The 24,460-nt window shown below is 40.8% G+C and overlaps 1 protein-coding gene across 5 annotated transcripts in view; it reads left to right on the forward strand.

Moving 5' to 3' along the window:
- Positions 1-2,012: 2,012 nt before the first annotated feature.
- The window catches only part of syngap1a (synaptic Ras GTPase activating protein 1a), a 151,399-nt gene continuing 128,951 nt past the window's right edge, over positions 2,013-24,460 (forward strand). For 4 of the 5 annotated variants that reach the window (XR_011978213.1, XR_011978212.1, XM_072667395.1 and 1 more), the window contains exon 1: positions 2,015-2,364. Coding sequence is in view for 3 of the 5 variants with exons in the window: in XM_072667395.1 (XP_072523496.1) it covers positions 2,343-2,364 (22 nt within the window). In the remaining 2 variants the exon portion in view is untranslated. Of the gene's footprint in view, positions 2,365-24,460 lie in introns of all 5 variants that reach the window. The other variant, XM_072667387.1, reaches the window with a different exon arrangement.

Consider the following 24,460-nt stretch of genomic DNA (forward strand, 5'->3'; position numbering starts at 1 on the left):
CACTCTCTCTTACACACTCTCCCTTACACACTCTCCCCCCTACACTCTCTCTTACACACTCTCCCCCCTACACTCTCTCCCCCCTTACACTCTCTCTTACACACTCTCCCCCTACACTCTCTTACACTCTCCCTTACACTCTCTCCCCCCTACACTCTCTCTTACACTCTCCCCCCTACACTCTCTCTTACACACTCTCTCTTACACTCTCTCTTACACACTCTCCCTCCCTTACACTCTCTCTTACACTCTCTCCCCCCTACACTCTCTCTTACACACTCTCCCTTACACACTCTCCCCCCTACACTCTCTCTTACACACTCTCCCCCCCTACACTCTCTCTTACACTCTCTCTTACACACTCTCCCTCCCTTACACTCTCTCTTACACTCTCTCTTACACACTCTCCCTCCCTTACACTCTCTAACACTCTCTTACACTCTCCCTTACACTCTCCCTCCCTTACACTCACTCTTACACACTCTCCCTCCCTTACACTCTCCCTCCCTTACACTCTCTCTTACACTCTCTCTTACACACTCTCCCTTACACTCTCTCTTACACACTCTCCCTCCCTTACACTCTCTCTTACACACTCTCCCTTACACTCTCTCTTACACACTCTCTCTTACACTCTCTCCCTTACACTCTCTCTTACACACTCTCCCCCCTTACACTCTCTCTTACACACTCTCCCCCTACACTCTCTTACACTCTCCCTTACACTCTCTCCCCCCTACACTCTCTCTTACACACTCTCCCTTACACTCTCTCTTACACACTCTCCCCCCTACACTCTCTCTTACACACTCTCCCCCCTACACTCTCTCCCCCCTTACACTCTCTCTTACACACTCTCCCCCTACACTCTCTTACACTCTCTCTTACACACTCTCCCTTACACTCTCTCTTACACACTCTCTCTTACACTCTCTCTTACACACTCTCCCCCCTTACACTCTCTCTTACACACTCTCCCCCTACACTCTCTTACACTCTCCCTTACACTCTCTCTTACACACTCTCTCTTACACTCTCTCTTACACACTCTCCCTCCCTTACACTCTCTCTTACACTCTCTCCCCCCTACACTCTCTTACACACTCTCCCCCCTACACTCTCTCTTACACACTCTCCCCCCCTACACTCTCTCTTACACTCTCTCTTACACACTCTCCCTCCCTTACACTCTCTCTTACACACTCTCCCTCCCTTACACTCTCTAACACTCTCTTACACTCTCCCTTACACTCTCCCTCCCTTACACTCTCTCTTACACACTCTCCCTTACACTCTCTCTTACACACTCTCCCTCCCTTACACTCTCTCTTACACACTCTCCCTTACACTCTCTCTTACACACTCTCTCTTACACTCTCTCTTACACACTCTCCCCCCTTACACTCTCTCTTACACACTCTCCCCCTACACTCTCTTACACTCTCCCTTACACTCTCTCTTACACACTCTCTCTTACACTCTCTCTTACACACTCTCCCTCCCTTACACTCTCTCTTACACTCTCTCCCCCCTACACTCTCTTACACACTCTCCCCCCTACACTCTCTCTTACACACTCTCCCCCCCTACACTCTCTCTTACACTCTCTCTTACACACTCTCCCTCCCTTACACTCTCTCTTACACACTCTCCCTCCCTTACACTCTCTAACACTCTCTTACACTCTCCCTTACACTCTCCCTCCCTTACACTCTCTCTTACACACTCTCCCTTACACTCTCTCTTACACACTCTCCCTCCCTTACACTCTCTCTTACACACTCTCCCCCCCTACACTCTCCCTTACACTCTCTCTTACACACTCTCCCTCCCTTACACTCTCCCTCCCTACACTCTCTTACTCTTTTTAACCCTCCCTTATTCAGTCTCTATCTTACACACTCTCTCTCCATCCCTCCCTCCTTCCTTCCATCTATCTCTCTCTCTCTCTCTCTCTCTCTCTCTCTCTCTCTCTTTGACTACCCCCCCCCCTCCCCAGTCCTCGGTTCCTCGGTGTGAGTCGCGCGCGTTTAAACACCACCGATGCGTTAATTTCGTCGAAAATGGATCTAGCGTGAGCGCGCGCGCTCGGTATCGATCCTGTGTGAGCGTTCGTGCGTGCGCGTGCGCGCGCGTGCGCGTATACGAGTGTTTGAGTGTGTGTTTGAGTGTGCGTGCGTGCGTGCGTGTGTGTGTCACGTGCCGACATGGGGCATTTTTTGCAGGCTGGCCGAGCCGCCTACATGCTCGCGCTCAGCGCCGCGGTGGCTCTGCCTGTAGCCCTGATGCCACTTCTCAGAGAGAACCGTCAGACTAGCCGGTAAGGTCGATGCCGTTGGATCATGTCCTATGTGTCTTCACAAGGTAAGAGGCGAGAGCACATTTACACTACCTCTCTCTCTCTCTCTCTCTCCCTGTGTATTTCTATGGCTCTCTATCTTTAGCATGGCGCAGTTCGTGCTCATCACTCTTCATCATCATGACCACTGATCACTAATATTAGGCTACTGACTGCTGATCACTGTCACGAGCAAACGCAGCCTCCATCCGTGTCCAGACCTGGTGTGTCTAAGTGATGTTAGGTGGTGTGTGTTAGAGTGTGTGTTGAGGTTCTGATGAAGCCCAATCAAATAAATCACAGCCATATTACCTGTTGTGACTGATAGAGAGAGATACAGATAAAGAGACAGAGAGAGAGAGAGAGAGAGAGAGAGAGAGAGAGAGAGAGAGACATGAAATATTGAGCTTTTCCTTCATTAAATTGAACCAAATGGACATTAAAGATGTGTGTGTGTGTGTGTGTGTGTGTTTGCACACTCCAACAAGATGCAATACACCAAATCCAAGGACCACCAGTGTGAAAGCATTTGATTAAATGTGAAATCTTGGTGTATCCACCGGCTTGTGGAGTTGCAGTGTGTGTGTGTGTGTGTGTGTGTGTGTGTGTGTGTGTGCTCGAGGGCCATGTCAGTACAAACAGTTTATTTATAGAAGCTGAAATGATCCAATAGTGGAAGGTAGAGGTGGGCCTAGCTCTGGAGAAAGAGATGGAGAAAGAGGCAGGGAGGGAAAGAGAGGGGGGGAAGAGAAAGAGAGATGGCGAGATAGAGGGAATTACATCCAACGGGTGCAGAAAAGACTGGAGATTAGAGAGTAGCGCGGCCACTTCAATCCAAATGTCGAGGTCATTTTCCTGCGTTCATTCTCTCCGCTGGACAATGGAGCAGGGCAGAGAGAGTAAATCATATGAATTAATGAGAGTGTGTAGGCTGTGCAGCCTCGTGTTGTTTGTGTTATTACAGGTCCATATAAGGCTTAAACCTTCAGTCTTGTTTATTATCCAGTTATTAATCTCGAGCCTTAATGTTCCATAACTACTAAATATTATTATTCTGTAATTTCTGTAGTTGTGGGAGTGGTGAACTGAGGGGTGGACCGGGCGATGATTCTTTCACCTCATACAGGGTTTAATTCTGTTTATGGAGTGCAAACTAATAGTAGAGAGGTGTTAGGGAAGTTGAATTACGAGTCACAGTTTGTCTCTGGAATATAGCAAAAATGAGTAAAATCACCAGTCAGCTACTAGACTTCACATGCAAGGGTCAAAGACTGGATTTGACTTATGTAGTCAATGTTATACAGGTCTAGGACAAGTTACATTAATAATATACAGGTCTATAGTAAGTTACATTAAGGTTATACAGGCCTGTGGTATATTACATTGAGATATACAGGTCTAGGTCAAGTTACATTAATAGTATACAGGTCTAGGGCAAGTTACATTAAGATTTTTCAGGCCTGTGGCATATTACATTGAGATTATATTAGTCTAGGACCAGTTACGTTAATATTAAACAAGTCTATGGCAAGTTGCATTAGGATTATACAGGTCTAGGACCTGTTACATTAAGATTATACATATCTAGGACCAGTTACGTTAACATTATACAGGTCTAAGACCAGTAATGTTAACATTACACAGGTCTAAGACCAGTAATGTTAAGATTATACTGGTCTAGGACCAGTTACGTTAACATTATACAGGTCTAGGACCAGTTACATTAACATTATACAGGTCTAAGACCAGTAATGTTAACATTATACAGGTCTAAGACCAGTAATGTTAAGATAAACTGGTCTAGGACCAGTTACATTAACATTATACAGGTCTAGGGCCAGTTACAATAACATTATACATATCTAGGACCAGTTACGTTAAGATTATACAGGTCTATGACCAGTAATGTTAACATTATACAGGTCTAAGACCAGTTACGTTAAGATTATACAAATCTAGGACCAGTTACATTAACATTATACAGGTCCAGGGCCAGTTACAATAACATTATACATATCTAGGACCAGTTACGTTAACATTATACAGGTCTAAGACCAGTTACGTTAAGATTATACAAATCTAGGACCAGTCACGTTAAGATTATACAGGTCTAGGACCAGTTACGTTAAGATTATACAGGTCTAGGACCAGTTACGTTAAGATTATACAAATCTAGGACCAGTCACGTTAAGATTATACAGGTCTAGGACCAGTTACGTTAAGATTATACAAATCTAGGACCAGTTACATTAACATTATACAGGTCTAGGACCAGTTACGTTAAGATTATACAAATCTAGGACCAGTTACATTAAGAATATACTGGTTAAGATTTATGTATATTCATGTATTGTGTCTCTGTATTAAGTTGTATTCAATAAAAGGCACATATTTGTACTTACATTTAATTAAAAAATTCAGTAAAGCTCTAGGAGAGGACTACAGGTTTTCATAGTCCTGGTGAACCTGCTGGTTGCTCTCCAGGTGGATGCCTAAAACCAATAACATGAATATTACACAGGTTTAAGATTACTTACATTAACCCTGAAGATTATACAGGTCTGTGGACAGTTACTGGAAGATCGTATGGGTCTTGGATCAGATACATGTACATTATACAGGTCTGGGACCAGTTACTTAAAGACTATGCAGGTATGTGATCTTTCACATCTTTCAAGATTATACAGGTCTATGACTGATTACCTGAAAATCATCAGGAGATGCACATATATAATTTAATGATTATTATAGGCTCTGGTAGAGGATGGGATTGTGAATCATGTGAATCTGCTGGTTGCACTCTAGGTGGATGATTATACAGGCCTCTGACCAATTACATTACGATTACACAGGTCTAGGATTACTTACATTAGGCATGAACATTGTACAGGTGTATGACCAGTTAACTGAAGGGAATGGGTCTATGGCAAGTTATATTGTGCAGGTCTAGGACAAGGTATGTTAATATCATACAGGTCTATGTTACAGTAAGATTATACACATCTAGGCCCAGTTATATTAAACATAAGCAGGTCTAGGACTAGTTACATTGAGGTTGCTTTGAGATCACACAGGTCTAGTACAGTCACATTAGGACTATGCATGGCTTGGACCAGTAATGTAAGGATTGTACAGGTTTAGGACCAGCAGCATTAGGACTATTCATGGCCTGAACCAGTTACAATATTATTATTCAGGTCTAGGGTCAGTTACATAAAAAAGTATCCAGGTCTGTGATCAATAAATACAAATGATCAGGCCTAGTACCAGTTTATATTACAAAGATCTGCAACATATGTCCAAATGTTTGCGGACACGCCTTCTATTGAACGCATTCGGCTACTTTGTACCCATGTACTAAGTTGTACCCATTGCTGACAGAGATGTGGAAATAAGCACACACAAACAAACCTATTGGCACTAAGCCTAATGCCAGCCATTATCTAGAGGAGTATAAAGCCCCCCAGCATTGAGCTGTGGAATGGTGGAACTGTGTTCTCTGGAATTATGGTGCTCCTTCTAATATTTTTGGGATGAGTTGGGGATGAGGTGGGGTGGTGATCATCCAACATCCTGACCTCACTAACACTCTTGTTGCAGAATGCAATCAGATTCTAGAAAGCCTTCCCTTGACAGTAGAGAGAATTATTCCAAGAGCAGGGTCAATTATTTTTTATACCATTGTTTTCAAAAGAAAGAATGAATGAGCAGATGTCCCAATACTTTTGTCCATATAGTGTAGGACCAGATATGCCAACATTATGAAGATCTAGAATTATATAAATGAAGATTGATCTACTCCAGGATGAGTTACATGAAGAATATGGTGGTTTAAGAGCTGGTATTTGCCCCCTTGGCTGAAATAACTTTCTATAACGATCTACCAGTCTCTGACATCAACTGGGGAAGGTTTTTCCCACTCCTCCATGCAGAATTCTTTCAGCTTTAGTTTTTAGACAGATGGTCTCACATTTTACATTTACATTTACATTTAAGGCATTTAGCTGACGCTCTTATCCAGAGCGACTTACAAGGTGACTCGTATTACAGAGGTGGGCCAATGTAGTGTTAGGAGTCTTGCCCAGGGACTCTTATTGGTGTAGCACAGGATAGTCACCCAGACTGGGAATCGAACCCTGGTCTCCCACATGGTGTAATAGCTCATTAGCTGCCAGTGGTTTTATCTGTTGTGCCACACCAACCACTTCTTTCTTGAAGAGCTCTTTGATACAATAAAGAATTCCTAGTGGATTCTGTGTTGGAGAGCTCTCCAGGTCCTACTGCAGAAAAGCAGTCCCAAACCATGACATTTCCACCTCCATGCCTCACAGCTGATCTGGGTTCTTGTGCTCCAATGCTGCGTCTGGTTCACTCCAAACATGTCCTCTGTTACTGTGTCCAAACTCCACTTTGGATTTATTTGTCCAAAGCACATTGTTCCAGATGTCCTGGTCTTGGTCTCTGGAGAACTTTAGTCCTGCTAAAGTGCTGTACTTTGATTTGAGCTGTGACGAGAGCTTCCTGTAGATCACATGATGACTTTTAGGATATGTTGGAGATGTGTTTTTGTGGTCTGCTTTTGGACGTGCTAGCACAGCTTGGCCTGGCCGTGTTGACCGTTGTTGCACTTGTAAATTATTTTGTGGACAGTGAACCGGCTGATATCCAAGTGTTCTGATATTCCTTCCCAGACGCAAATGCATCTACAACCTTCTTTCTGAAAGCCTTAGATATCACTGTGGATCTTACCATGGTAGTAGCACTCACTTTACCAATCCAGAGCATGTCTAAGCCTAACTAAAGTCTGAGGTTTAAATAAGACAAGCTTCTCCAGAATCATCTCTAATGATGTTCTAATCATCTGCAGCTAATGTGGTGTACCTGATTCTGATTTTAGGACAATTGAAGTAGTAAATGAGGGGGTGTCCTAACCTTTTCCTTACAGGAAAATTGTATTTTTATTAGGAACATTTTACAAATGATTTTTAAAAGATATTTCCTCAGTTTCATGTTTTTAGTTAAATTTGACTTCTTCTCCCAATATTCTCCCAATATCAAATATCCATATGACAAAGGTTTTATGGGGTGTCCTAACTTTTTCACATGAGTTACATGAGATTTATATAAGTTACATGACGATTATGGAGATCTAGGACCTGTGAAGTGAAGACTATGGAGGTTTAGGAGCAGTTGCACCGTACCAAGATTATGCAGCATTACGGCCAGTTACATGAAGATTATGATGGTCTAGGACCAGTTATATTTAGGCCTTGACAGAATGCTGAACATACAAAAGGCTTAAGAAAGCAAACTGTAGTCCATATGGGCCTCTCCTGCACTACTAGCCATGTATACAGGGGCTCTTGAGAGGGCACTGCATTCTGGGCATCATGGGCTTTGCTTTGCAAAATAAGTACTGCAAATAGAGGCACTTATGATGCAAGCAGAACCACTCTACAGTGTAAATTGGAGTGCGCAGCGACCTGACGCTGGCTTAGAAAGTTCAGAGAACTGAACAGAACAGCCAACTGAACTAGTATGAATGGAGGCTACAGACACTGCAATAATCACTAACCCGACATCGTGTGGCTCTTTACGATTTAACTTCAGTTAATAGAAGACAAGGACTGGTTGGTCCTCTTAGCCATGTATTATCCCAGCTACATTGTTGTGACTGTAGCACTGAAGGGGTTAATCTGTTCCATGTGATTTTAATCTGGAGCTGTGATCAGCCATAACATAAAACCAAGTGAAGTGAATACTATTGATTAGCTGGTTACAATGGTACATGTCAAGTGGTGGGAGCTACATATTCTGTAGCAAGTGAACGGTCAGTTCCTGAAGGTGATGTGTTGGAATCAGGAAAAATGGGCAAGCATACGAATCTGAGACACTTTGACAAGAACCAAATTCCGATGGCTAGACGACTGGATCAGTACATCTCCAAAACATCAGGCAGGTCTTGTGGCTCTTCAAGAAAATGTGAGACAATCTGTCTAAAAACTAAAGCTGAAAGAATTCTGCATGGAGGAGTGGGAAAAACCTTCCCCAGTTGATGTCAGAGACTGGTAGATCGTTATAGGAAGTTATTTCAGCCAAGGGGGCAAATACCAGCTCTTAAACCACCATATTCTTCATGTAACTCATCCTGGAGTAGATCAATCTTCATTTATATAGTTCTAGAACTTCATAATGTTGGCATATCTGGTCCTACACTATATGGACAAAAGTATTGGGACATCTGCTCATTCATTCTTTCTTCTAGTGTGCAGTGGTCCAAGGAAGGTCCAAGGAAGAACAACCTGCGAACTGCTGACTGGGTTATGGGTGCCCAAGGCTCATTGATGTGATCCATGGAGGCTTCACATCACACCTTACAGAACTTAAGAACAGATCTGCTGCTAACAGCTTGGAGCCAGAAAACAAAAGACACTTTTAGAGGTCTTGTGGAGTCCATTGTGGAGTCCATGCCTTGTGGGTCAGCTGCGACCTACACAATACCAGTTATAGCTGGTGTAATTCTAATATTCAGTAATTAGCCCTCTAATCCTGGTCACACTGATTGTGGTTATTAGTACAGGGCTATGTGCGGCACCATAGGGTTGCTTCCATACATTAAACATACTTCTCTCATGAATGATTTATGATTTATGATGGCAAGACTGGCTTTACAATGAATTTGAGCATTAGTGGTAATCATGATGTGCCAAATTTCTATGCTGTATTAATGCAGACATATGTGATGTGATATTTGTGCTTAACTTTCCCTTGAAGCTTGTTATTAGATCTTCATAAATCATTTACCGACAATAAATAAGCAGCAGGTGGGCCATTAGAAATTCATCAGTCTTCCTACCCTTGATGTTACAGTTCTGTAATGATATTCTTCATCCCAAGATGGTCTTGTACTGCAAGTGCATGACGAGATCTGGAGTTAGTTTTCTGATTAAAGCTTCAGTTTAGCTAAAACGCAAATGATAAGACATATCTGTGTGTGTCTATATATGTTATTTACTTATTGTTATCTATGAAAATGAGAAAATCCAGGTTCCAGGATAGACATTACTACTGTTTTTGGCTATGTGATGTATTAACAAGTTTTATTAGTCATACTGTTATCTTTGAGAATTTAACAAAATGGGTTCTCCGCATGTTTTTGATAATAACACATAGTATTGACTTGTTTTATTAGCTGTATTTTAAAATACAGTGTCATAAGCCCTATTCGGAAGGGACTAGTTTTACATGGGGAGGTGGAGTATGGTAACTTTACCACAGGACGTCTGTAAAGTTTATGACCAATTTGCATAGGATAAGAAATGTCTGCATGAATGACTGAGACGGCAGTGGCTACTCAACTAGAGCACTGCCTTCACCTCCAAAAAACATTGTGATAACCCACTCATAATAGTAAGTATGGAAATGAAGTTAGACAATTAGCAGCTACACGTTCATAACATGTATGTAGGCAATATAGGCTACGCTGCAGAAAGGCTTTGGGCTCATCTTCTGAATTTGATGGAGCACAGACTTGAACAACCCGAGGTATCTGTGCCATGCACGACAAAGCAAAATGCCTCCTCGAGCACCTCCATACTTGACAAAAGCATTTACCCACCTGTCGATCACACTGGGTGTTTCGGAGCCTAGCTGTTGACATGTTATTACAGAAATTAAACTAAGCCGTGTCCATGATGTACAGGGTGGGCCATTTATATGGATACACCTAAATAAAATGGGAATGGTTGGTGATATTAACATCCTGTTTGTGGCACATTAGTATATGGGAGGGGGAAAACGTTTCAAGATGGGTGGTGACCATGGTGGCTATTTTGAAGTCGGCCATTTTGGATCCAACTTTAGTTTTTTCAATGGGAAGAGGGTCATGTGACACATCAAACTTATTGAGAATTTCACAAGAAAAACAATGGTGTGCTTCTGACCACTTATAAAACTGCCCATTGTGTTGGATTGTTAATGCAACCCTCTTCTCCCACTCTTCACACACTCTGGAGAAATATTGGTCAGAATTCAGTCAAAATTCACAGATGCTTTGAACTGGTAATATGAGGTAGAATTCTACTTGAACCCGTTTAACTACACATTTTACCCCACATTAGTATGTGCCCTGCCCTCCTCAACATCTTCAGCCTTGTGTGTTGTTCTGTTTGCATTGGGAGTGGCTTAAATGGCTTAATTAATAGTATTTATTAAGTGTGTTCCTTGTCATCTGTTGACCTTAATATATATATATATATATATATATATATATATATATATATATATATATATATATATATATATATATATATAATTTTCACAGTGCAGTGTGCTGCCAAGAACACAAGTTCCATAACGTTGATCTGATGTGTGCTCATATTTCAGCCCACTGCTAGCATGTCACAGAGTTCATTAACTTTTATTAGTCTTAACAGCTTGCCGGGGGCTATTTCCCTATCCTGCTGTGGTGCACTGTGTACACAAGAGGTGGATTAAAAGGTTATAAAATGCTGTAACTAATAGAATAATGCCAGTTTGGATCAATATGCTCAGCCTAATGAACCGTCTGAGAGACTGAAGCTGTTTGCTGTGTTTTCAGTTGTATTATAGTATGATTTTCAGACGTTTCAGATGTGGGTCTTTCTCACGGTCTTAGAGAGTTTCTCAATTTGAGTCTTGATTCCTCTCTGTGGCTCTTCCTAATGTTCTTTGGAAGTTTTGGTTTTCTCAGTGGTCCTCATGCTCTTAGGTCTTCCTCGTGTGTTTAGAGAGTTTCTCCTTTAGAGTCTTGGCTCCTTTCAGTTGTTCTTCATCACATTCTTAGAGGAATTCATGTTTTTGAGTCTTGGTTCCTCTCAGTGGTTCCTTTTTGTGCTCTTAGAGAGTTTCACATTTTGAGTTTTGGCTCATTTCAGTGTTTCCTCTTCATGCACTTAGAGGAATTCATGTTTTAGAGTCTTGGTTGCTCTTAGTGGTTCTTCCTCATGTCCTTGTTTGGATTCTTTTAGCCTTTTATCTCACATTTAGTGAACTTTAAGTGGAGCAAAACATGGAAATGTTAAAACATAAAAATGCCAAACACTCTCGTTGTGTCTAAATTATGAAACAGGATGGGATTTGTATACAGTCCTTTTCAGAAAATAAATTCTGTGATTTGTTGACAATATATTTCACAAACCACGTGCTGTAATTTCCAGACGGTCCATTTCAGAAACCAAATTCTGTCATTTGAAATCAAGCTCTGTAATTTTTAGATGTTCCCTTACTGAAACTAAGAGCTGTGATTTGTATGTGGTACCTTTCAGAAACCTCACATTGTAATTTTTAGATGTTACTTTCAGAAGCTAAGTGCTGTAATTTGTAGACGGTCCCTTTCAAAAATAAAACTGTGATATGTAGACAGTATATTTCAGATACCATGTGCTGTTATTTGTAGACAATCCCTTCTAGAAACCAAGTGCGGTGATTTGTAGATGATCCCTTTCAGAGACCAAACTGTGTAATTTGTACTAAGTCCGTCCCTTTCAGATATCAAGTACTGTAATTTGTAGACAATATACGTTTAGATAGTTCTGAGATTTGTAAATGGTCCCTTTCAGAAACTATGTGCTATGATTTGTATATGGTACCTTTCAGAAACCAAACACTATGGTTTTTAGATGTTTCTTTCAGAAGCTAAGTGCTGTAATTTAAAATCAAGCTCTGTAATTTTTAGATGTTCCCTTACTGAAACTAAGAGCTGTGATTTGTTGACAATATATTTCTATACCAAGTGCTGTCATTTCTAGACGGTATATTTCAGATACCAAGTGCTGTGATTTATAGACGGTCCCTTTCGGATACCAAGTACTGTAATTTGTAGACAGTATACTTAGTATACTAAGAGATTTGTAAATGGTCCCTTTCCAAGTGCAGTGATTAGAAACTAAGTGCTATAATTTGTGGACGGTCCCTTTCAGAAACCAAACTCTGTCATTTGTAGACTATAGCTACCTCTCAGAAACCACACACTATGATTTTTAGATGTTTCTTTCAGATACCAAGTGCGATGATTTGTAGATGATCCCTTTCAGACGCCAGACTGTATAATTTGTAGAAGGCACCTTTTAAAAACCAATCTCTATAATTTCTACACGGTATATTTTAAATACCAAGTGCTGTGATTTGTAGATGGCCCCTTTCAGAAACCAAGCTCTATAATTTGCAGACGTTCCCTTTGAAAAGCGAAGCTTTTTTGCTATCCTGATTATGTAAAACCGTTACCTGCTTTCTGTTATTCCTTAAACCCCTTCATCTTCATCTAATGCTCAATAGAGGCACCTAACGTTCATCTAAAGTTCAGTTTAACTTCAAACTGATTCCAGTGCCGTCACAGTCCTCGCAGTCCTGCTAGTTCTCAGTACACACCCTCTTCAGTGATGGAGCCATGCCATCGTAGATCATTTACTTGCCTTTCAGTGTCTTCTCTGCCATCTGACCTTTCAGCTCAGGCCAATTGCACAAATGTCTTTAAAGTGTGATGAATGCGGTTGTGTTTTGGCTCATGCTGTCGACAGCACAAATAGACTGTAGCAGTAAAGACCTCATTTCTCTTTGGATGTTTGATCCAGCTCCTTTAGCTCCTTTAGCACCACAGATCAGTGCTGTGGCCAGTCGGACGGCTGGAATATCGCTATCGCCAATTTAACAGGAGTCTCAAAGGGAACTTAAGCAGCTAACACTAACCAAATGTTCAGACTGCAGGATGGACTGGACACAACCTCCTGGTTCACTACCTCATCCTGCCTGTCTTCTTCTCACTCTCTCTTTCTCTCTCTCTCTCTCTCTCTCTCTCTCTCTCACACACACACACACAGGCTCACCCAAATGTTATAGTTATGTATTCATGAACGTCTGGTCAGTTTTCGCCTCAGTTTGACTTGTTTTTTATCTTATCTAAAGTTGAGACTTTAGAGACTTTCAGTGGAGACTCAGTAGCAGCAGTGCACCGATTTTGTGGACACTTACACATTTGAGTAATACCACCATTTCTCTGGACAAAAGAACCCCCCAAAAACTAATACAGGATGCTACAGGCTGCCTCACATCAGCCATAATGGTACAGTTATTGCGTTCAGCATGTACCATTACTGTGCTCTATTAAATTCAGGCCATTCCAAAATGGAAAGTGCCAATTCAGCACTGAAAGCTACTTTGGCGGCTGTAAATAAAGGAAAACAGCAGTCTGTTTCAGTATTAAAGGCAACATATGAAAAACAGAACCCCCTTCTACATCACAGAGGGTCACATTCGGATTATACCACCCTCTATCTGAGTATCTGCACCGCTGCCTATGACCAGCTGCGGCTGGCTTATTACCCCGATGCTAACAGCACTGGTTTTGCAGGTCTTGTTCGCATTAGCAAGCTTTCCAAGCTGCTGTTGAACAGCTAGTCTGTTGCCTGTGTGTGTGTGTGTGTGTGTGTGTGTGTGTGTGTGTGTGTGTTGTATATGCAAAGAGTTGTGGTCGGAGGTTTGCACACACTCATTAGTGACATGATTTTCACTTTCACTGAATTCTGCCATCCGTTTCAGCTTTAATTAGGTACACTGTATGGGCAAAAGTATTGGGACATTGCTTATTAACTGTATCTTCTGAATTAAGGAATTAAGGGTATTAAATAAGAGCTTATTCCGCTTCTGCTGGAGTGACTCTCTCTAATGTCCAGAGAAGGCTTTTTACTGGATTTTAGAGGAGCACTGCTGTGGGGATTTGATTGCATTCAGTGACTAGAGCGTTGGTGAGGTCAGATCACTACCCCACATTATCTCCAACTCATCACAAAAGTATTGGATGGAGCACCATCCATCATTCCAGAGAACACAGTTCTTCCACTGCTCCACAGCTCAATGCTGCTGGGGGGCTTTATACCCCTCTAGCCCACACCCGGCATTAGGCATAGTGCCAATAGGTTTATTTATACGTTTATTAGCAGGAGTGTACACAAATTTTTTATATATAATGTATTTGAGTAAAGAGCAGTTTGGGACAGATCTTTAGGAACCCTCCAAAATGAAAATTCTACAGGAGGAGGAGTTCGATGGAAGTCGTTGTAAAGATTGAGAAGTCATTTTGGAGCATTTCTATTGGTCCATTCATTACAATGTAAAGAATAACTGACAGATTATGTTAAAATGTGAACAACGAAAAGGTTTTTGTATGAGCGTTTTGTTCATTTAGAAAAACATGTTGTAGTTCGCTAGTTTGGCTAAACGTTAGTTACCAATTTTCTTTGCCTCAGTTTGAAGCGGCACACAGCCACTCGCCGTTTTTAGCATAACATCACAGACCTGGACGATTTTACAGAACAGTCTTATTATAAGTATGTAAACAGAAGCCTATGCATACATATACCATATACCTATCTGTATAATTAACACTATATGGCCATATATATGACTTCTCCTTTAGCGTGTTTGTTTTTCTAAATGGAGGCTGTTAATAGGGTGTTTACTCCCCCTTAGCTGAAGTAACAGCCGCTACTCTTTTGGGAGAATAGAAATTGGGTTGGAGAGTTCACAATGTTCCCACGATGGACATACTTAGACTTCTCAGACTGCAGGTTAGGTTTGAACGCAGGCGTTCAGGCACATCCATTTACTTTATAAACTATGTGTTTCTGGTCATCCCAACACTAAACACACACACACATACACAGATCTCAGATCTCACTCTATACCATTTTTTGTCATTTTGTCAGGCCTTAAAGAGCGGACCTTCTCTAGGCACTACCCTCCCAAAAACAGGATGCTCAACTAGGATGCTCAGTACTTCTGGGACTTCAATATAGGTGTATGCAAAAGTTCAAATGACATAACATGATATTTACTGATTTTTTAAAGTGAAAATAAGTAAACGGTTCTTCTTAAATATTGGGGGTTTTCTGCTCATTTTAAACAGGGCATAAACTTCCTATAACCAGAGGCATATTTTATTTGACTGAATTTGATTTATTAAATAAACAGTGTTTAGGATGTACAGTGGGTCTCTGTAGAGCAGGGGTATTTATTTCAAATTCAATAAGGTCCAATTGGGCACAGTGTCCACAATTTTCGTACTGTTATACCATCTCAAAATAATCCCACATTACACAGTATTACTGTGGGTGGTCTTGCGGTTACAAGGCGTCCATACAATCTCATCTAAGCGTCTTTGTCGCTATATATAGCGACTTTTCAGACCCCTCTAGCGATTTTTTTAAAGCGACTAGCGACAAATCTACAAAAAGACACAAAAATAAATCACTGCGCTTAACTTCCACAGTCTCAGTCACTCACTCACCTCAAAACTAAAAAAAACAAACCAATTAAAAACCCTAAGTAGCTCTGCAAAGTGTCTGTTTTAAGGTCACTTTGCCAATCCGAAACACCGGATAAAGGAGGAGGTTGAACGTAGAGTCTTTTAATAAAATTTGATATGCTAACATTTAACAACACACGACAGAATTGATTTGTGCAATTTATGTAAAAATTATATATAAGAAGTGACGGCCTATTTCAAAGGCAAAAAAAAAAATCAACAGAAGTTCATTTACTCAGAGATCATTTGTAGTTCTAACACATTTAGGGTGTTTTTACTCATTTTTTTTAATCTCTCACAACTTCATTCCTTTATAATACATCTTTAAATACATGCAAATGGACAATTCTGCAGATTAGGAGATCATTTAGCGACTTGCAGCGACTTTTAGGACTGACAATAGCTACTTTCCTTAAGGAGGAGATGGCGAACACTGTCTCATCCTGCCTTATTTGAAAACAGAAAATGATCGCAGGTTGGCGAAGTGATTCAGTAACTGTTACACCGTCAATCTGACCATCACTAACGTTAGTTAGCAGGATTGCAGTCTGCTCACCACGGAATTAATTCAAGACTGGCTGCCAGAAAGCCCACTTCTCAACGTTTAGACGAGAATGACTCGAGCGACTGGTGACTAATGATTGAGCGGCCGCTGTGGAAAGGACAGAAAGCTGAATTTAAAGGTTTTTCCCTGTGGTTTGGGTTGTTTTTGGATCTAGCTCAGCTACAGCAGACATAGACATGCTAGTGCAGCTGCTGTTGACTAACTGCTGAGTTACCGACACAAGTGGTTGGTGTGGTGCAACAGATAACACCACTACCTGCCAGTGAGCTACTACACCATGTGGGAGACTGGGGTTCGATTCCCGGTGACTGGGTGACTGTGCTGTGCTACACCAATAAGAGTCTTTGGGCCAGACTCCTAACACTACATTGGCCCACCTCTGTAATACTAGTAACCTTGTAAGTCGCTCTGGATAAGAGCCTCAGCTAAATGCCATCAATGTAAATGTAAGTGTTGAAGATAAAAAGTTGTGTCTGAAAGTCGAAGTTGAGCGATGGGTGTTGGGAGTAACGGAAAGGCGAATTGAGAGGCCGGTTCTGCTGTGTTTGGACTGGCAGCTGGCTATTGAGCTGGCTTAGATAGTGAAGTTAGCTTGCTAGCAGGCTGAACATCACAGCAAAGGCCGTGTTCCAGCAAATCGCTCACATTTATAGGAGTGTTTTTGACTGTTTTTAGGCACACTGAGTAGACTGGTTCATCCAGGTTTGCTTGCTCTGTCTTTCAGTCAAACTAAACTCAGTCGCTAAACTTGCAACTACGGTGGGACTGTAGTTCTTACAGAGCCCCCACCCTGTGGCACTCTTAAATGCACGTGGGGGGATGAGCTTATTTGGCCGTGTACTTGACTCAGAACAAAAATGGAACACATTAGACACGCTGTAATTTTGAAATACCATCCTGAATTAGAGATACTGTCAACATTTTGAAATACTGCGGTGTACAGTATTACTGTTATACCGCCCAAGCCTAGTCCAAGTAGAGAAGACTTCCTCAAACCAAGGTCCAGTGCCCGGTGGCATAAAACTCCTTAAGTGAAGATTTCCTTATTGCCCTTAAACATCCCTCAAAGTTAAGTGTGTTGCAGAAAAAATGTCTTAGGTTTTACTTAAGGGCTTTCTAATGGAAAATCATCATCATAAACCCTTAAATATCCCCTTAAGTATTGAATGTCCCTTAAGTAATCACTTAAGTTCCTTAAGCGGTCAATTCCCTTCTAATTATTTAAGGGACGCAAAACCTCACCACAACACTGCTCACCACTGAGTGTTTGAGGTTTTTGGGGATGACGGCGTACTTAGGTTGTTATTATTAGAGCACAGATTTGACCGTCGTTTAGTTTATAAAATCAGCAGTGAGCTAAAAGACTCTCTCGGCCACTCGGCACAGCGTAATCACACGTTATCTGCAGCTCTACTGCTCCTGATAGCGCTGCGCTTTGTTGCAACTGGGATTTCCAGTCTGTGGTGGGAGACGTTTTCAACAGGTCTTCCGTGTGCCGGGTCGTTCACTGAGTGGCAGGCGCTGTTAAGTTTCCATTCTGGAAGGAGCAAGAGGTCATTAAGACCGAGCTGGCTTTCCACACGTTTGCGGTGTTATTGATGGAACGCACTTCAGGATACAGGCGACTCGGACGCACCGAGACCAGTACGTGAACTCTGTAAATGTGCAGCTGGTGTGGGATCACCTTTGCACAATCACAGATGTTGTTGCACGTTGACCTGGAAGCACGACTCGCCAATATTCTCCTGTTCTCCATTATTTTCCATTTTGGTTATTTTACAGAAACATTGAGGCAGCTTTCAAACGGCGCCGTTCAAGAAACGTGTTTTTTCCGTGGATGAGTTGTTGTTATGGAAACAGTGGAACTTCACCGCAGGAAAACCTCCGTCACTGCAGTAAAACCCTCACTGTTTTATCCCAGCAAAGTTCAACGTTTGAGGGATTTTATGCTACACACTTAAGTAATTCTAATCATAATGGGTTTTTTCTTCCGTATTGATTTATATATTTATCATGTATACTTCAGTATCCGAATAGCTAAATCATAGCTATCATTTAATCACAAATTTAAAAGATAATAATAAAATTCTTAATAACTCATCTCATGGTGTCACTCAACATCGCCACGGTCCCAGAACATATGAGACGTACTGGTTTTAACGGCCCATGGGAAGAATAAACAGTACCAGTCTCTCCACCCTTCATTAATAGCTCAGTTTTCACGCCCCATTTTTCTCTTGTTAAAGCCACCATGTGAATGAACTTTCCTCTGACTCTGCTTTCTTCTCAGACAGCTGTCTGTTGTCCCTCTCTGTACGTCATTTGAGTCGCTGCTTCGTCTTATTAGCTTGTGACTAATTTGTTAGCTTGAGACTGGCATGTTAGCTAATGGCTGGTGGATTAGTATGAGGCCTACATTATTAACATACAGCTAGTGTGTCAGCGTGAGACCTAGCTTGTGGCTAGGGTGTTAGACATCTTGTATAAATATTGTATTAAATAAAATGAGAAAATTTGTGAATAATTGAGCTTCTAATAGCAACTCACTGAGCATTCAGTATACTCACAAAAAAAGGTAGGGTTTACAGCCTTGTCATTTTGGATGTCAGTCATATGGGCTCTGGCAATGAGATGCAATAGAAAGGGCGGGCTCTGCGGATTCAGGAAACCATATTTCTGCACTGTACTATTGCAAAGATATGAATAGAAAAATAGAGAAAGATAGAATTTGGTGTGCCTGCATGTTTATAGACTCCATAATAGTGTAGAATACAGTTTTACTGCTGCTGTTACATTTGGTAACAATGTACAGTATGTAAACTTGAGAAACCATATGACTAAAAATGGTAGGACTAATCAGCTGTGTATCTATATGAGTTCATCGGCCACTTCTATAACTAAGCCGATCCTGAGAGCTGTAATCTATGAGCTGTACTTGTACAGCAGCTCTAGGAGAGGCCTGACGATCACAGGATGCTGCAGTTCCTCGTTCATCCTCTAAATGGAAATACAGACCTCACACAGCTGCAGAAACCCGTCATTAGATCTTATGGCATGTCGTCAATCCGACAGCTTTAATGGTCTTCGACTCAAATGGTGGACGACTAGTAAAGACTGTTAACAGCACTCACCTGAGACACACTGATTTACCTGATTTATGTTAATGCAGGATTGATAAACTAGGTGTTGGCTGGGAACTGGAGCTGGAAACTGGCCTATTTGTATGTAATCTAAAGGTGCATGCCCTGAGAAACCTCCATGTGCTGTGTGATGCCTGGATGATAAGGCAGCAGAACATGGTACAGCACAGCATAGCAGTGGCACTGATCACATCCAGCTCTCAGTGCATTTACACTGCTGACTCAGATGTGTTGCTGCCTCCCCTACTGTAACACACAGTCAAATTTTCACCCTGCAGCAGCTCACACACACACACGATCAAATTATCCTACTGCAACCCTGCACATTTACACACACATACAAAAACACACACACACACATACACACTTCAACAGTCACTCTGAGCCACCACACCTGCGACTAGCAAAGCAATAAAGCAGGACCACTCTGTGCAAACCATCCACACACCCTGACCCGACTGGCAGGAGACAAGTTAGAAACCTGTTATATAAAACCTTTTAATGTGTTTTTAAATGATTATTATTATTTTTATTATTATTATTTGAGATTTTGTTAACCATTTATGGGTAATTCTTAACTAAAGAGCAACTTTTATATCTCCTGATGTATTCATGTTCTAGAAAGGTTTTTATTACAAAATAAATAGTTAGTTTAGGTATGAATTGTATTGTATTTATTTGTTGTATATATTTATAACACCACCAAAAATGCATCAACATTATTGATTTCCATTTTTTCCATTACACATCAATATGTTACTATTTTGCCTTGTCTGATATAAAAAAAAAATAATTAAAAAAAAAATATATATATATATAATAAAACATATGATTAACATTCATATCTATGTAACTTTTGAACAATATATTACTGTCCCCAACATTACTGTCATCCTGTGTTACTCAACATCCTTTGAGTAATTATTTGTTTCTGTAAGGAATTTTTTAAAACACTTATTTATGTTGTAACCATGGAAGCAAAGACTGACAGGAGATCACATGTCAGCCGTGAGAGATGAATGCATTTTGATGTCTGGGAAAATGAGTAATTTAGTCATGTAATCCTCCGGAGTTGATTTATTCAGTGTCATTATACCGTCAATATACGTCAGTATTTAAAATAAATAAATAAATGTATTTATACATTTATACATATATTGTATATATTGTATACATATACATAAAATGTATTTAAAGAGAAGCTTATACTAGCTATTAAACTGGTTTTGTGTTTCACCATCAGTATCTTATTAACTGTCTAGAAATCACATTTAAATGCAAACTAAACTTCCTAAAAGTACTTTCACTGTTGTTTAGTCAGTATAATAAGTGAACCTTATTTTAATTCTATATGTGTCCAGTCTTGGTTATCATTAAGTTTTTACTTTAAAGCATGTAAACATTGTCTTGACATTTTGCTGTTTTTTTTTAGTTTTTCAGAAGTTGGTAGAGGGTGAAAAGAGCCCCCAGTTAAAAAATCACCCATAATCAAGCAAGTGGGCCACAAAATAATATGCGGTAAAATGTACCCTTGACTTTAATAAAGTACCGCAGTGAAGCAGATCAACAACTTGCAGTGGGAGCTTCCCAAGCTAAAGTACAGCCTCCACGCAGCAGATTTTTAAACCTGCTTTTAGAAGCTGCTTTTCTTCTAAATTTGCTGCACATCCAGTCAAAAAGTAATGAGACCTGAGAAGAGATTGGGAATCAGTTCTCTGTCTGGGCAAGTCCACCATGCTACACCAATAAGACCCCATGGGCAAGACTCACTTCTCTACATTCTCCTACCTGATTCAAATGCATGAGCCACTGACAAATGTTTGAAATGAGATCAAACAGTTGGCTGATTTTGTCCAATATATGCACAGAAAAACACATTGTTTATCACAGTAATGATAAAATGAGATTGTATTTCTGACCTCTACCTAAAACATAGTTTTTGAAGTCCATTCTTGGTGGAAGGATACAAATAAAAAAAAGGTTTTTGTACTTCTCACTATTTTAACATCATTAGCATTACATTTAAAACTTTAGGTGAATTTAGATAGTAAATAAAATGTAAAATGGTTTGGGCAGCCCTCGTCTTACATAAAAAACAGCAACTTCAGTATGTCTTGTACAAATGTTTTGGCACCTTACAGAGTCAGGACAGTGTAACACCCCTATTGGCAGAAAATCACAGCTTACCAGCGCTTTTTGTAGCAGCTAAAAGTCTAAAGTCTAAAGCCTCTAGTTCTAAGCTATTATTGGGTTGTCTTGCTGCACAGCTTGTTTAAGATACACTATTTGGACAAAGGTTTTGGGGCACACCTCTTAATTAGTGAATTCAGGTGTTTCATTCAGTCCTGTTGCCAAGGGTGTATGCAATCAAACGCCTAGCCATGCAGTGTACTTTACACATATTAGTGAAAGAATGGGTGGTTCTGAAGAGTAATAGGATGCCACCTTTGCAAGTCAGTTCATGCAATATCTTACCTCTTAGATGTTCCACCATCAACTGTGAGTGGTGTTACTGAAAAGTGGAACCACTGGGGGGCACCTCTACATGAATACCAATGGACAATGGACATTTATATGATGTTTAGGCTTGATGACTGTGGGGGCCATTCCAAAAGCTTCAGTTTGTGTCTCTCCAGGTAGTCCATGGTGGTTTTGAGGAGTATTTCGGATCATTATCCTGATGTAAACGCCATCTTCTTTTCAGCTTCAGTCTTTTTACAGATGGTTTGACATTTACATCCAGGACTTGAAGGGGTTTTGCTGGTATTTTTGTATCCACCCTCATGCTTCACAGTTGGAAAGATGCTCTTTTAATGAAATGCAATTCACTTTTTCTCCAAATGTACCTTTTGATGCTTTGATTGTGGCCAAAGAGTGGTATTTTGTCTCCATCAGTCCACAGGACTTGTCTCCAGAAGTCATGAGACTTGTCCAGATGTTCTACAGCATACCTCAAATGGTTTTGCGATGAGGTCCCAGTTAAGGTTATCTTCTTATGACTCCAGTGCAAGAACATTGTTGAGTTAGCAAGACCTTTCTGCAGATTCCTGGCAATTATATGACATTTATAATACCAGCATACGAGCAGTTTTCTTGGTAATTTTAGAGCTCATCTTGACCTCCACAGTTCCCCTGAGCTGCCGTTTGTTGTTAGCAGTCTATAGGCTGAAAGCAACCATAGGCTGAAAACTCTCCACTATCTTCTTACTGTCTTCTCCTGCTCTCTTTCATAGCTGTTCATAGCTACTTAAGCAGCTCATATTTAATGACTTTATATTCTAGAATTTATAAAGCTTGGAAATTTGATTCTAAAAGTTCCAACTGCAATTGGTGACATGCGGCAGGCTTGATTTGCCAATTAAGGTCTGAGACCTTTTGACAAAAATCTAAGCTGTTGCAATACTTATGTTAAATATGACTAACATGAGTAACAATGCTTTAGGCTTGGCTGAAAATGTTATGCTTTCTGTTTGTTTAACACTGAAGGCTGCTTTACTATTTCTCAATAAAACAGACTGATGTAAGATATTATTTGACCAAGGGGGCTCAAACCTTCACCAGTTCTGTAATGCTCTGAAGTTCTTCAGTGCTGTAACGATAGTCTTTTGGGAAGGGGTTGAAAAAGACCCAGTTCTCAGACCAGACTGCCTGAAAGTTGTCTGTCGTTGGACTTCAGAAGGTCCCTGGCCAGAAAGATACAGTTAAGGGTTAGAGAACAAGTGCAGGGTGGCAAGATGGTTGTGCATCGGAGCAATTGTGTTGTAGACTTTGCAGCCCTCCAAGATTCTCTGCAAGTTTCTCTGCCTCTGCTTATATCCCAAAGATTGAATTATGCAGAAATTGTAATAAATCAGAGGAAATCTTAAGTTGACCAGATGTTTTTTTTTTACAGTGAAAATCATCATCATCAGTGTTAAATCACACAGTTTATGAGACTCCATTCTGCATGAGACGAACTCCGCTGAACTCTGGCTCTTAATGATAATCACGTTAAACGTAATTCTCACTATGTTCGTCCATGACAGCTGAAGATGCTCAAATTTGCATGGTTTTCATGCTAAATGAATGAACTGAGCAATCAAACGGTTACATATGCTGCTCATCATGTCTTGTTCCTTGGAAAAGAAATTACAGTTGTTCTGGCTGCATTTAGGTTAACACATTTCTACTGAACTAATCATCCTAGCAAAGAGTGACACGCCTCACTCAACTTTGTTGAGGTGCATTTATCATCAACCGTGGCTTCAGATGCTCAGGTGAAGTGTGTTGTTGATGATTTGGCACAAAAGCTTAGAGAAAGACACACACTTTATGGATCTAGCTGAGGACTAAAACTGCAACAAAACAAGAACAAACTGTGCCATTTGAGGTGAATCACCAAAAGGTCATGCACATTATAGCCTGACACATACACCATATGGACAAAAGTATGGGGACACCTCCTCATTCATTGTTTCTATCAAAATCAAGGGTATTAAAAGCGTTCATTGTGCTTTTGTTGGAGTAACTGTCTCTACTGTCCAGGGAAGAAGGATTCCTACTAGATTTTGGAGCATTGCTGTGAGTGTTTTATTGCATTTAGCGACAAGAGTGTTCGTGAGTGTTCGTGAGTGTTCGTGAGTGTTCGTGAGCGTTCAACAGCGTTCAACTCCCCAACTCATCCCAAAAGTACTGGATACAGCACCAACCATCAACACAGTTCCACTGCTCCACAGCTCAGTGCTGGGGGGCTTTATACCCCTCTAGCCCACATCTGGCATTAAGCATAGTGCCAATTGGCAGTACTTCTCTACAGGGACTAGACAAGCTGTGTGTCAGAAATGGGTGCTGAAAGCATTCAGTAGAAAGGGTGTCCACAAACATTTGGGTATATAGTGTATATTGGCCAATGTTGGCAACCTGCAACTTTATTGATTAATTAGCAATGTTAATTGCTTACATTTTCACAACATATATGTGCCACTGGGGAGCTCGATAGGACACGCTCCCTTGTTTAACTGCTGTATATTCCAGCAATACATATTGATTTGGTTAACCCATCATGTTAAGAATAACAAACCATGCAAATGCATCCAAAT

The sequence above is a fragment of the Salminus brasiliensis genome, chromosome 2, assembly GCF_030463535.1.
Source record: "Salminus brasiliensis chromosome 2, fSalBra1.hap2, whole genome shotgun sequence".
In the NCBI taxonomy this organism is placed as follows: Eukaryota; Metazoa; Chordata; class Actinopteri; order Characiformes; family Bryconidae; genus Salminus; species Salminus brasiliensis.